Genomic DNA, 15,190 nt, shown 5'->3' with positions numbered 1-15,190 from the left:
CAGAGGATGGCTTTGTTGTCATTTGCAGTCCCCAAGGATGCCTTAAGCCAATGGAATAAAGGAGTCTATGAGATGTGATATATTTTATAATTTTTACTGTATAAAATATAGCTGGTATATCTTATCTTGACAGCTGGTTGGAATTAGAGAGAGAAAATATTTGGTGATTATTATGGGTTGCTTCCTAGGAGCCATTGGTTAGTAAGCTACCATGAACTTGAGAAATGCTTCTTTTTCTTTTTTTTCTTTAACCACCTTGGACGCATGTACAAACCAATATCCTCACAGTGAACTGCGAGATCTACTAGCAACAATTTTGTCCAGAGGAAGCTTGTTACATGAAACCTGTCATTGTACAGTTGCAGCTGGCAGACAGTTACATTACCAGATAACTTACCACAACTTTTAATTTTCAAATTAGCAATTGCCGCCACATATGGTTTTGTTTAAACGGCTGACTGAATTACAAACAAGTATTTGTCTGAAAGAGGATAGTTTATAGCATATGAGAATGTATTATGATTCATAAAATGGCATTTTGTGCAAAACGTAAGTTGAGTCATGCTCAGATTTCATTTGTTTGTTTCAAGCAAGTTTTCCACCACAAACACTGAGCAACTGACAAAGCAGTAACCACCACCACCTCCCAGTTAAACAACTCAGGTCTTTGTGAACAGACCGTGTATAAGGCTAATGAGGGATCTGTGAGGAATCTGTTCTCTAAATCCCCATGGATAAAAGACCGTAAATTTCAGATCCTTTTGATTTGTGTGTAGGGATCCTAATACACACAACATAAAGGTGACAATAGTGGCAACAACGTTGTCATTTGTATTCTAAAGATAGCGTTTAACTGTAAGTGCTCAAGGCCGTAGAGGCATAGCCATCAGCTCCAGCCTTTCCTCTGGGGTCACAAATATCAAGTGAAGGATGATGAAGTAGAATATTTAATATATAACCCTTTACATATTAAAGTTTTGCAGAGTATTTCACAGGCAATTATAGCCTCTTCGTGCTTCCTTTATTACTATGACACTTCCAATTAAATGAAACAATGATTTGCAACCAATAGGAATTAATATTTTTACAGAACATTTATTCCATCAGAATGAAGGCAAGATATATCAAATGTAGAACTTTGGACAGGAAGGCTTTTTGTTATCTGTTGCCTTGTGGCTGGGGTCAGTGGTGTACTTTAACCCAAGCTGGAATAATGCAAAGAAACACCTGTCTTACCATTTGAGTCTGAAGCACAATTTTGAAGTCATATAAACATTCTGATGTATGTCTAATCAACTAGGATACGTTAGACAGAAAAAGACTTCAGGAGATAAAGAATAGAGGGAATTTAATTGATTGGTTGTTTTCCACAGATTTTATTTAAACACTGTTTTTAAGTGATCTTCATGTATCAATTCCTTCAACCACTACAACCCAATATTGATGCCATCACTGCCCCATTTAACAGATTAGAAAACTGAGACGCAGAGAGGTCAAGTAACTTAGTCTCACAACTAGGAAATAATTTAATTCTAACATTAAATAAATTCTTTGCCAATCTAAGTCCCATTTGGTTGGCTGTAATAGCGGAATCTAATTTAAACTTATTTGTACAATTTACCAATGAAAACAACAGAAGCTGAAGCAATACAATAAAAGTACAGGATTTGAGGGAGCTACAACTCTGCTGTAAGGTATAGGTGTTGGAATTTTCACACAGAAAACAGTTCTTTTCTTCCTCAAACTCCTTAAGTATGAAATCCTCTGAGGGAGAGTATTTCGTTCTGGACACATAATGAATTCTCAAATGTATTGTGAGAGGGTCATGAAATTTGGAATCAGAACACTAATTCTAGCCATGTGGTTTTGGGCAATTTACCCAGCCTTATGACATCCTTCGTTAAATTAATGGAAATAATAATAATAGTACCATCATTTCAAAGTTATTGTAAGGATCCGATGAAGAGAATACATGAAAATGATGTGATCAGTAAAGGCCTGTATTGATGTGGGTTAACTTCAGTAATGATCACAATAATATTTGTGGTTGGTAAGTACATCCTTGTGGTTAATAAATACATAATGACTGAGTGGGGTTTGTTCAGGCCAGAACTTACAATGATAGGATCCCCAAATGACTTGATAGCTTCCCAGATTTAACACTAGGTTAGTCAATTGACCAGAGACCTCTACAGAAGGCAGCCCAAAGAGATGCTTCCAGGTGCAAGAGCAAAGCTGCTGATTGCAGCTGAGTTCAGAACTCCATTCTAGGTTTACTGGCAGTTAAGGCAGAAGAGAAGTGCACTGTGTTAGCTATTATTTGAAATTCAAAAAGCAAAACATATTTGCTTCTCTTACTTGGATCATTTAAATGGAGGTGCCTTTCCTGGTACTAAATTATCTGGGTAAAAAACACTTTTTCACAAATCTTATTACTAGAGAGATGAATCTGTTTAAACTAGAAAGACAGAGTGAGCAAAGGGGACATTTTATGATTAGCCCTTCAAATGACTACAAACAAGTTTGAAAAAAACAATAGAAATATGTTGCTTAAATTACCTCGAAATGTGAGAGACCTGGGGCCAGCCAAGTGGAGTAGTAGGTAGGTTCACGCACTCCACTTCAGTGGCCCTGGGTTCTCAGGTTCAGATCCCGGGTGCAGACATACCCACTGCTCATCAAGCCAGGCTGTGGTGGCATCCCACATAAAATAGAGGAAGATGGGCACAGATGTTAGCTCAGGACCAATCTTTCTCAAGCAAAATGAGGAAGATTGGCAACAGATGTTAGCTCAGGGCCAATCTTCCTCAGCAAAAAACAAAGTGAGAGACCAGAAAAATGAAATAATTTTTCCCCTACTGCAGGACATGCCCAAGACAGCTAAAGAAAAGAAGTAAATGTCTAAATGAGATATCAGTAGCTGCGAGTGCCTTTGAAACTTTGGAGAAGTTTTGTTGCCTAAAAGACTCTAATTTGCATAGCTGGTTCTAATTCAACACCTAATTATAGGTCTCTGCTCTCAGCAGGCCTGCAAGGTTTCTCTCCACTCAACCACCTACTGCTGAAATGATTTTTTTTTGAGGAAGATTAGCCCTAGGCTACCATCCGCCACCAATCCTCCTCTTTTTGCTAAGGAAGACTGGCCCTGAGCAACATCTGTGCCCATCTTCCTCTATTTTGTGTGGGACGCCTGCCACAGCATGGCTTGCCAAGCTGTGCGTAGGTCCGCACCCGGGATTTGAACCGTGAACCCCGGGCCACGGAAGAGGAGCACGCAAACTCAACTGCTGCGCCACCAGGCTGGCCCCTGAAGTCATATTTTCAAAGTCTAGGAATGTAAGGAGAACTAAGCAGAGACGATCGCTGCAGTCAAGCGTTGACTTCTTAGATACTAAGAACTCACCTGAGATATTGATAGGCATCGGCTTTCAATATGGCTAAGGGAAACAAACAAGTATTCTCTGAATTAGCAAAATTAAACTCATTTTGCAGAGTAGTGGGGTTTTTGCATCCTTGGATCGTTTTTCACATTGTTGGTGGTGGTGGTCTTAACGCTGGTGGTACGTTAGTAGTAGTGGAAGACGTGTTAGTAGCTGTTTCTTGTTAATAATGGTTGTGGCAATTGTAGTACTCCTAGTAACAGTAATTATAATTTATTTTAATTTTACAAAAATAGAAGAATCACAAATTGTAATTATCGCTTTTAAATATTAACAAGTTCTTCCATATTTTTACTTACTTCTTTGGGAACAATTTGCGGTTTCACCTTTGAAATGTGAGAAATTGTAATTCCGGAAAACTTTTTCCTGATGAAAGAAAGCAGCATTTTAATGATTCCCATGATCTGAAAATTGGTTTATAGAGAGTGGAGAATACCTTTTTGCCAAACCTATGTAGGAACATTCAGGACAAATATATACATCTTATTTATTTTAAATACTAACAGTAAGAATTAAGTATCTGAAATCATCTATGGTTGTGCATTTTGTAACTCTGTTTTTCTAGGATTTGCTGCAACTTTTCTTACACAGTTGTTTTAGAGAATGAATTGTGTATTGATTTTAAATTATCTTACTGCCTTGAATTACTGCCTTCTTTATTCTTCAAATCAAGCAAAGTTTCTTCTATTAGTACGTGGCGTATATAGAGTTAGGGAAGTTCCTGTAAAGCTGCTGACCCTGAAAGGACATTTTGAGTATAATTCAATCTTTTCCTTAAAAGATCATAGTTATAGAATTTTTGTATCCATTTTAATGGTGAAATTATAAAGGCATACTGGTGAGGAGAGGAGAAAAACATAAATCATAGATCCTGAACAATAGTTACTCTTCATCTTTACAATTTTACAATGTGATATTGGACTTTGCATATTAAGAGCATGGCTTTGAAAATCTACGAGGAAATCAAATAAAAGCAATGACTGTGTCATCCTATCGTAATAATTCTTAGTACACTTGAGCTATGTGAATTTGCAAATGAACAACGTTCTGCTCAAGACATAGGGAATTTATTTGAAAGATATTGCTCAGCAAATGAGAAACAAAGAGCAACTCATGATTAAAACACATGCTTAAGATTTTACTAGTTACAAAGATATATATATATATATAATTTTTTTTTTTTTTTTTTTTTTTGCTGAGGAAGATTCACCCTGAGCTAACGTCTCTTGCCAATCCTCCTCTTTTTTTTTTTTTTTCGTTTGAGGAAGATTAGCCCTGAGCTAACATCTGGGCCAGTCTTCCTCTATTTCATATGTGAGAGACCACTACAGCATGGCTGCTCAGTGGAGTAGGTCCGTACCCAGGATCCAAACCCATAAACCTGGGCCGCTGAAGCAGAGTATGTGGAACTTTAACCACTGGGCTGTGGGGCCACAGGGCTGGGCCCGTTAAAAGTATATTTTTAAGATGAATAGCTAGAATTCTATTATGCCTTTGTTGAAAAATGCAAAGGAAGTCAAAGGAAAGAGGACATTGCTAGAAAGAAATTAATTTCAAAGTAAATAACTATAGATTTAATTCTCCAATAATTTACCTAGAAATTACAACTGAGAATTTGAAACAATAAAGGCCACAATAAGCTAATGAAAGCTTTATTTAAACATGAAGTGAGACAACAAAAGTTCTAACACTTTTAGAGATTTAATTTTGTGTTCTTAAAAATCTTGCTTGTTTTATTTTATTAATTTTTATGCAAATAGAAAAATGATCTAGAATAACCCCAGATGTCTAGTTAATTTATGATTGGCTAAACATTACGATTGCATTGTCACAAATAATTTGCTTTGGATTTTATTTTGTAATATTTCATGTATGTGTGTGCATGCACAAGCACACACTCATTTGCATACACATTCTTAATTGTGCATTTCTTAGATTAATATTAAAATTAGTTAGCATTCCCTGAGCAGACTCTCCTTCCAGGCAGCTAAAGACCTTGGAGGCAAGAAGCCAGTATAGGATTAACAATTTGTCATGGATAATCCACAAAGTAAATAAACCCAGTGTGGATAATTGAAAGTGGATAGGGTTGTAACATAGGAGCTATTGAAGGTTAGTTCAAGACAGAGTTCTCCATAGTAAATTCCCTCTCGTCCAACTGCTAGAATAGGCTGGCATTGATAACTCTCTAAATAGAGAGGCATTTGTGCATTATCAATGTTTTACCGTCTTATCTACAAACATATAATCGTTATCTACTTGGTAGGGTGCTAGGATCATAAAGATTTGAGCAATCTGAGAAGTGTACAAGTTTTTCCATGGGTGTTTAGAGTCCTTTCAACTTTGAAAAAAAGGCCCAAAACATTTTCTGCATTTTAGTGTGAAAGATATCCATGTGGGGTTTCTAAAATGTCCTAAGCTTAGATTGCAGTTTAAGAAAATGCAATTCAACATCAAGAAAAGGCATTCATTTGTAAAAAGGTCTTGCATGTTTGGCTAGTGTTAAAATAACAAGGGATTCATAATGGCAAATTCAGTGTTTGAATTACTTATAGTACAAAATTAGCCTTTTCAGCCTAATAATCTCTTCCAGATAACAGTCACTTTTCCCACAATCAAAATTGTACATGTTATAAATTTATGGTTTACAAGTTACCAAATCATATGAGAATTTGTTACCCAATTATTGTTCATCAGACATTAAGACATTATGTTCCCTTTTTTTTAGTTACTATGATATTTTGTTTTCAAAATATGACTGCAATTGAGTTGAAGATATTTTAATTAAAATTTTACCTGGGTTTTTTCTTAATATATTTCCTATTTTTCTAATTCTAGGTTTCATATACACTGGAGAAGTTGTACATCGAATGCTAACAGCCACACAGTACATAGCACCTTTAATGGCAAATTTTGATCCCAGTGTATCCAGAAATTCAACAGTCAGATATTTTGATAATGGTATGTATTTGTTAGCCTTTTTTTTCACTAAATGTATACTTTTTAATATCTAGCAACAGACTGATATTAATATTTTTGTAATCTTGGTGGGTTTTTTGGTAGAAGGACTTATAAACTTCTTGATGCAAATGCTCTGAGATGACAAATGTTATCCTTTAACGTTAATATGTGGAGTAAAAGTATATGGTCAAATGCCGCTCATTCGTTCATTCATTTGTTCAACAAATGTTTATTAACATCTATTAGGTACTATAATAAATGAGTTGTTGTAAATGACACCTGAACAAAGCACATTTATTTGATGCTATTTGCAATAAGTCCTTCCTATTAAAAAAACTAAATAGGGATAATTTTTTATTCTGATCTTCAAGTAGAGGCAAGTGGCATAGTATATTGATATTAAATTTCCCAACCTTATGAATTACATGTACCATAAGAACACACCTTTTAAAAATATAAGTTGGTGGATAGTTAAAATACACAGGAAAATTAAGTTTTCCTGACTTTAAAGTATGAAATAGAGCCTATTACGGTTGATCAAGGTTAGTGACAAAAATCTATCGCTACCATTTCTTTTGGAGACATATAAAATAGTCAGAGGAAACCTAGAATACATCACTAAGTGCTATTAAAATCTAACTAAGAAATTCAAAGTCTTTAAGACACAAATGTATTTTCATGTCTATATCTTATTGAAGCCTGTAACACTGTGAGAAAGAAATTATGGAAAAGAAGAGTTTGTTTTGGAAAACTTAAAGATAGAAATTTCTATACTCTTTATAATACAAAAATAATATTTATTTGCCCAAATGACAGTTTATCTTATAAAATAATGGAAGCATTTGGTGTAAATAAAGTTATTTCTACTTTTGTCTTAATGATCAAGGAAGAAATTTACTAGTGGGTAGAACAGATTTAACGGTAGCGGTAGCTTTGGGGAAATGATCATTTTGTTAAAAACAATCTTCTGAACAAAATGGTGAAACCGTTTTACAGGTGAAAATAGCAAAGGAAGAAGGAAACTAAACATATTTGCATATACACTCTGAGAAATACATTTCAAACAATTTGAGTAATACCAAAATGTGTTCCAATATTAAGTAACTCTGAATGTTAGCCATGATAACTATTTCCCCCTATTATTTTAAGAATATTATATGCTATCCTCCCTCTTTTAAAAAATTAACGAGGTGCTAACGCCCAAGGATGTACACGTAGATTGTAAGTATGCTTAAGGCAGAACTACAGGTGGAAACTTACCTGAAGTTTATTCCACGACCTCCCAGACAGAATCACCTTAGTAAATAGGAAATTATTTGATGAAAGGTGATTATTTTCCAAGTTCTGTCACTTACCAGATGATGTTGGAGCCATTCACTCATGGGCACTGGATTCGGATGACCAAGTTTTTATACCATTAGCATCAGAATCATAAAGCATATTAAATGTCTCTCCCTCCTTACACTCTGTCACACACCATATTCCCAGATAGCTCTTAATATTTAAATGTTACTTTCATCTGAATGACTTTTAAAAATTAATGTATGCTACTCCAACTGGAAACTAAGTTCTTTGCAAACAAGGACTGTGACGATAAGAATTTTATCTTCAGTACCTGGCACAGGAACTCAATACACAGTAGGCCCTCCATAATTATTCAATGAATGAATAAATGAAAAAAATTAAATATATAAGATAAGTTTTTAATTCTGCGAATTGTAAAAGTATTGATACTCAAGAATTAATGTATTTTACGTTATTGATATGTTTTCTCTATAATGACCAATGGGAATATTGAGTTCTTACAATATGCTAATGAAAGCTGAGTAATTTCTCGTGTTTTATTAAATGAATGGAGCACTTTTGAATATTACAAGGCTTTCCACAAAGACCTTTTATATGATAGCAACTTCCTGAAATATTTCCAACTTTGATTGGCTAGGGTCATTGAAGGAATATTTAAGGATGGGAAACAACGTTTTCGGAGAACAAAACTTCTCTAGAGGAGAGAACAGCAGTTTAGAAAATTTCTTCAAGGATAATATTTCTTAAAGTATTTAAGCACTAGATTTTAAAAATAAGATTATGCTTCCAAGTGTTACAGGCAGCCTAGAGGATTACTGAAGTCTGAGTGAGTCATAGAATATTAATGCACAAAAACTAGAAAAGTTGTAAAAATAAACCCTTTACTAGAGAAATCATTTGATGGCTCATAAATAGCAAATTATAAAGTATAATGCTTGCTAATGATCAGAAACCTGATTGAGCATAGAATCAGAAAATTTGGAGTTGACAGTGACCTGAAATGGCACTGAAAGTTCATCCCACTTGCCTGCTTTTATTTTGGAAATGAAAAATTGGCACCCATTACTGATCGTTTGATTTCTGGTTAAATAAACACGCTAGGGATGTTCAGTTCCAACTGCTCAATTCCAATAAGTGCACAGCATGGTGTGGTAACTCATGTGGTCTGGTAGACGAGCTTAAATAACAACTTCAGCTCTGACAGAAGGAACACTGCCATTAGATTTTGTGCCCATCATGAAAGAAACAGTGTAGGATTGTCAGTCATGAACCAGCAGATAGACCACGCTAACTCAGCTCTTTAGAGATGTGAATTCCATTCTTCCGCTCATGGTTTTCTCTTAGGAGTGTATTTTCCTACATTATAGTTGTCCAAGGAAAGTGCCTTCCTGGTCTGTTTACCTAATTGCTCCCCATGTTGGGCACTACCTAGAGAGTAATATAAGAGGCTGCTTAGAGAGGTAGATTTTAACTCGCAAACCCACTTCAACTAACCTGCATACCATAAAGTTTTAGATTTCAGCAACTTTTAATTTTTAACTTAGTACTATATAGAACCATTTAAATAAAAAATGTCGAGGGATCTATGCTCCTACATAATATAAAACTTATTTGCAGAACTTAGTGTTATTTTCAAAAGCCTGCTACTAACAATCTATTAAGAATATCTTCATCAGAATTTGCATTCAAAACATTTAATTACTCAATTTATCTAGACCTCTCTTTTGCACAAAGAATTTGAGATAAATATTTTCTTGTATTTCATGCAGAAATCTCTAGAAGGCAAGAATTATTCCTCCCATGTTGGAGAAGAAACAGATTCATGCAAGTTAATTGTGTCCAAGGTCACGCAGAAAGTATTAGAGACAGGACACATGGCTTGGTCTTCTTCCCTCTAATTCAATGTTTTCTCTGCACCGCCAAAATGTCTAATAGAAATTAGGGAATAAAGAAGAGAACAGAGCTTTAGGGTTTTGGACACGTGAAGGAAAATGAAGCTGTTGTTAAGAGGCCTTTCATGACCAGAAAACCCCTTTACTTCTATTATTATGTGAAGTTTTTTGGCTGTTATTATCCTTTTGCTTTTCCCAATCTTAAAAAAATGGTACTAGAGATAGAAAAATGCACATGGAAGGAGGACACCTGGGTTTTCCCTTAGAACAAGGGTATGTGTTGAGTGTTTCCTGTGATTAAAAGTACCAAGGTAGAATTTAAAAACAAATTTTTTTACTTCTAAAGTTTTATCTTAAAAAGTATAAATTTCTCTATTTAAAATATACAGCATGATAATTTGATATATGTATACATTGTAAAAGGATTCCCCCCTTAGAGTTAATGCATCTATCACCTCACATAGTTACCTTTTCCCTTTTTTTCCTTTTTTCTTTTTTTGAGGAAGATTAGCCCTGAGCTAACATCCGCCACCAATCCTCCTCTCTTTGCTGAGGAAGATTGGCCCTGAGCTAACATCCGTGCCCATCTTCCTCTTTTTTATACGTGAGACACCTGCCACAGCATGGCTTGATAAGTGGTGTGTAGGTCCTTTCCCAGGATCCGAACTGGCAAACGTTGACCAGCAAAGCAGAGCACCCGAACTTAACCATTGCTCTACTGAGCTGTCCCCTACCTTTTTCTTTTTTTCATCAGAACACAAGTTTCACTCTGAGCAATTTTCAATTATACAATACAGTATTAGAAACCAGTCACCATGTTGTACATTAGACCCTCAGACCTTATTCATTCTATAAATGAAAGATGGTTTCTTTTACCAGCCTCTCCCTATTTTCCCCACCCCCAGGCCCTGGCTACCACCATTTTAAAATCCATTTCTATGAGTTCAACTTTTTTGTTTTGTTTTGTTTTCTTTTGTTTTTGGAGTCCACATATAAGTGATACCATGCAGTTTTCTCTGTCTGGCTTATTTCACTTAGCATAATGCCCTCCAGATTCTTCCATGTTGTCACAAAGGCAGGGTTTCATTCTTTTTTAAGTCTGAATAATATGCCATTGTGTATATATACCACATCTTCCTTATCTATTCCTCCGTAAACAGACACAAGTTGTTTTCCATATGTTGACTATTGTGAATAATGCTGCAATGAACGTAGGAGTGCAGATATATCTTTGGGATAGCGTTTTTGTTTCCTTTACATTTATACCCAGAAATGGAATTACTGGATTATACGGGAGTTCTATTTTTAATCTCTTGAGGAACCTCCACACTGTTTTCCATAGTGGCTGTAGCAGTTTACATTTCCGCCAGCAGACTGCAAGGGTTCCCTTTTCTCCACATCCTAACCAGTATTTGCTATGTCTTGTCTTTTTTCATAATAGACATCCTAACAGGTGTTAGGTGATAACTCATTGTGCTTTTGATTTGCCTTTGCCTGATGGTTGGTGCTGTTGAGCACCTTTTCATGTACCTGTTGGCCATTTCTATGTCTTTGGGAAAAATAGCTATTTAGATCCTTTCCCATTTTTTAATTGGGTTATTTGGGTTTTCTGTTGAGTTGTATGGAAACTATTCCTTGTATATTTTGTATATTAACCTTTTATCAGATATGTGGTTGGCAAATATTTTCTCGCATTCCTTAAGCTGCCTTTTCATTTTGTTGATGGTTTCCTTTGCTGTGCATAAGTTTTTTAGTTTGATGTAGCCTCACTTTTTTTTTATTTATTTTTTTTGCATTTGTTGCCTTTGCTTTTGGTGTCAAATTATTCAATAAATCCTTACCAAGACCAACGTCAAGAAGCTTGCACTCTACATTTTCTTTTAGGAGTTGTATGGTATCAAGTCTTACATTCAAGTCTTTAGTCCATTTTGAGTTGACCTTTTGTTTATGGTGTGAGATAGAGGTCCAGTTTCATTCTTTTGCATGTGGCTATTAAGTTTTCCCCACATGATTCATTGAAGAAACTGTACTTTCCCCATTACATATTCCTGACTCCTTTATTTAAAATTAATTGACCCTATATGAATGGGTTTATTTCTGGGCTCTCTATTCTGTTCCATTGATCAATGTGTCCCTTTTTATGCCAAATCCATATTGTTTTGATTACTTTAGTTTTGCAATATACTTTGAAATCAGAAAGTATGGTGCATCAAGCTTTGTTCTTCCTCGAGATTGCTTGGCTAACTGGGGACTTTGTGGTTTCACATAAATTTTAGAATTTTTGTTTATTTCTGTGAAGAATTCTATTGGAAGTTTTGTGCAGGTTGCATTGAATCTGATTGCTTTGGGTGGTGTGACATATTAACAATGTTAATTCTTCCAGTCCATGAACATGGAATATTTTTCCATTATTTGTGTCTTCTTCAATTTCTATCATCAATGTTTTCCATTTCCCAATGCACTAGTCTTTCATTTCTTTGTTTAAATTTATCCCTAAGTATTTTATTGTTTTTAATGCTGTTATAAATGGGATTTTAAAAAAATTTCTCTTCCTAATAGTTGTTCTACGGTTCTATAGAAAAAGAACTGATTTTTGTATATTGATTCTGTATCCTACAATTTTACAAATTTGCTTATTAGTTCTAATATTAGTTCTAATTTTTTGATGGAGTCTTTAGGATTTTCTCTATATAATGTCATGTCATCTGCAAACAGAGACAATTTTACTTCTTTTCCAATTTGGATGCCTTTTATCTTTTTCTTATTGTCTAATTGCTTTGGCTAGGACTTTGTGTTTTTTCTAATCTTAGAGGAAAAGATTTCTGCTTTTCACTCTTAAGTGTGATGTTAGCTGTGGGTTTGTCATATCTGAACTTTATTTTGTTGTATTACATTCTATCTATACTGAATTGTTAAGAGTTTTTATCATGAAAAGATGTTGAATTTTATCAAATACTTTTTCTACATCTATTTAAATGATCCTATGATTTTTATCCTTCATTTCATTAATGTGGTGTATCACATTGATTGATTTGTGTATATTAAGACATTCTTGCTTTCTAGGGATAAATCCAGCTTGATCATGGTGCCTGAGCCTTTCAATGTACTGTTACGTTTGGTTTGCTAATGTTTTGTTTAGGATTTTTGCATCTATGCTCATCAGCAATATTGATCTGTAGGTTTCTTCTCTTGTAGTGTCTTCATCTGGCTTTGGTATCAGGTTAATGTTGGCCTTGAAAATCACTTTGGATGTGTTCTCTCTTTTCTTTTTTGCACTAATTTGATAAGGATTGATATTAATTCTTCTTTAAATGTTTGGTAGAATTCCCCAGTGAAGCCATTTGCTCCTGGACTTCTCCTTTTTGAGAGTTTTCTAATTACTGACTCAATTTCCTTTCTAGTAACTGGTCTGTTCAGATTTTCTATTTGTTCATAATTCATTATTGATTGGTGTTATGTTTCTAGGAATTTATCCATTTCTTCTAGGTTGCCCAATTTGTTGGCGTATAATTTTCATACTAGTTTCTCATCCTTAGTATTCCTGTGTTATCAGTTTTAGCATCTCCTCTTTCATTTCTGATTTCATTTGAGTCTTTTCTCTTTTTTCTTAGTCTAGCTAAAGTTTTGTCAACTTTTTTATCTTTAAAAAACAACAGCTCAGTTTCATTATCCTTTTCTGTTGACTTTTTAGTCTCCATTTTATTTATTTCTACTCTGATCTTTGTTATTTCCTTTCTTCTGCTAACTTTTCGTTTGGTTTCTTCTTTTTCTAGTTTGTTGAGGGGTAAAGTTAGATTGGTTAGGTTTTTTTTTTTTTTGGAGATTTTTGTTTTGTCTTAATGTAGGCATTTATCATTATAAACTTCCCTCCTAGGACTGCTTTTTCTGCATCCCGTAAGTTTTAACGTTGTGTTGCCATTTTCATTTGTCTCAAGATAGGTTTAGATTTTCTTTTTGATTTCTTCTTTGACCCATTGGTTGTTCAGTAGGATATTTTTCAATCTCTACATATTTATGAACTTTCCAGTTTCCTTCTGCTATTAATTTCTAGTTTCATACGATTTTGTTCAGCCAAGATGTTTGATATGATTTCAGTCTTCTTAAATTTGTTAAGACTTGTCTTGTAGCCTAACATGTGATCTATTCTGGAGAATGTTCCATGTGTGCTTGAGTAGAATGTGTATTCTGCTGCTTTGGGATGAACCATGTAGTTTAAGTCCAGTATTTCCTTTTTGATTTTCTGTCTAGATGATTGGGAGATGGGCATTTGTGCCTGCCCCCTCTCTGCTGAGTCCTGTGGAGATAGCCATGGCAAGTGTTCATGGGCATGCCTGTTAATTGCTTATTTATCTACTGCAGTCCTATGGGACTCGTGAATGCAAATCCCATTGTCTATCAGAGCTAGGTGATCTGGAGGTCTGTCCCTAAGGTGGCAACCACAAAAGCTGGACATCAGACTTTTGTGCAAGCTCCTTCCGCAGAGATGCTGGTGACCTGGTTTTTTTATTGGAGTAAGCCAAAGAAAGAAGGTGGTGGAAGCGCCCACTGGCTCTTTTGGGCTCCAGGGAGGATCACAGTCAGCACCTAGATGTATGCAGTTTCATTGTGGGTATTTTCTCAGTCACCTGATGTATAGCAGTCACTCAGCTAGTTTCCGGATTTCTCACAGAAGAAAATTCTTTGGTTGTAGCTGTACATTAGGCGTGTTCATGGGAGGAGGCAAATTCAGGAGCCCCCATGCCCTCATCTTAGTCAAAAGCTCTCAGCATTAAGTCATACCCCAAAACACAGTAAAGACAGTATTCTGTTCTACGTCAATCATGTGGTACAGGAATTAGTTCAGGAAGAAATGCTTACGGCAAGATATGTGGGAAGGGGTATGGAGTTTCCACACCCTCTCTGAACATACTACTTTCTCAGCACCTCCGAACCGTCATTAACCCAGAAGCTGTCCATCATAAAATCTTGGTTTTTTTCTTTCATACTCAGATATTTACTGATCTGGGAGGTAAGTTTTGCTCTTTTGGTTCTGTGAGTTTCATTTTCTGTACAACATTTTTTGGCAACAAGATTTTTAAGCTAAGCAAAAGCTGCTCATTTGTTTTCTTTTCCAAAAATAGAGAATAAACACTGTCAGTTAAAACAAAATATGAATTCTCATTGGTGGCTCTTATACTGTGTTCCAATGTATATTTCATGTTAATAGCTTTATAATAAACACTGGCAGGTTGACTCATTGGAATATGAGATATAGCACTGAAGATTCATCTCAGTGTATTTCAAGGGGGCTTCAGAAATTTTAGCCTGGGGCCCTGTAAGCTACCTTGCAGCCTCTTTAAAGGAATACAACAAAGACAGAAATGCAGGCATTGTGAATCAAAGAAGAAAATTCCCATTAATGTTAAAGGAATTTCTTCAGCGTGGAAGAGTATAATTGTATGTATGAAAAAGACATTTTCAGGTCTTTTATAAGTGATTATAGCTTTCCTGGATGTGTTCCTTTCACTTTCAGCATTTGTCAAATGTATTTGAAGTTCATTCAATCCACTTGGGCTGCATTTTGAAAGAGGCTCAGAGAAATTTAAGCAGACA

At 35.2% G+C, this 15,190-nt stretch overlaps 1 protein-coding gene across 2 annotated transcripts in view; it reads left to right on the top strand.

Annotated features, from left to right (window-relative positions):
* The window catches only part of PLXDC2 (plexin domain containing 2), a 412,633-nt gene that overhangs the window by 268,031 nt on the left and 129,412 nt on the right, over positions 1 to 15,190 (top strand). For both annotated transcript variants that reach the window (XM_070255121.1, XM_014737064.3), the window contains exon 6: positions 6,279 to 6,401. In XM_070255121.1, coding sequence (XP_070111222.1) covers positions 6,279 to 6,401 — 123 coding nt within the window. The remainder of the gene's footprint in view (positions 1 to 6,278; positions 6,402 to 15,190) is intronic.

This window comes from Equus caballus, chromosome 29 (assembly GCF_041296265.1).
Source record: "Equus caballus isolate H_3958 breed thoroughbred chromosome 29, TB-T2T, whole genome shotgun sequence".
Classification (NCBI taxonomy): Eukaryota; Metazoa; Chordata; class Mammalia; order Perissodactyla; family Equidae; genus Equus; species Equus caballus.
This window is presented reverse-complemented; position numbering and strand designations above follow the sequence as displayed.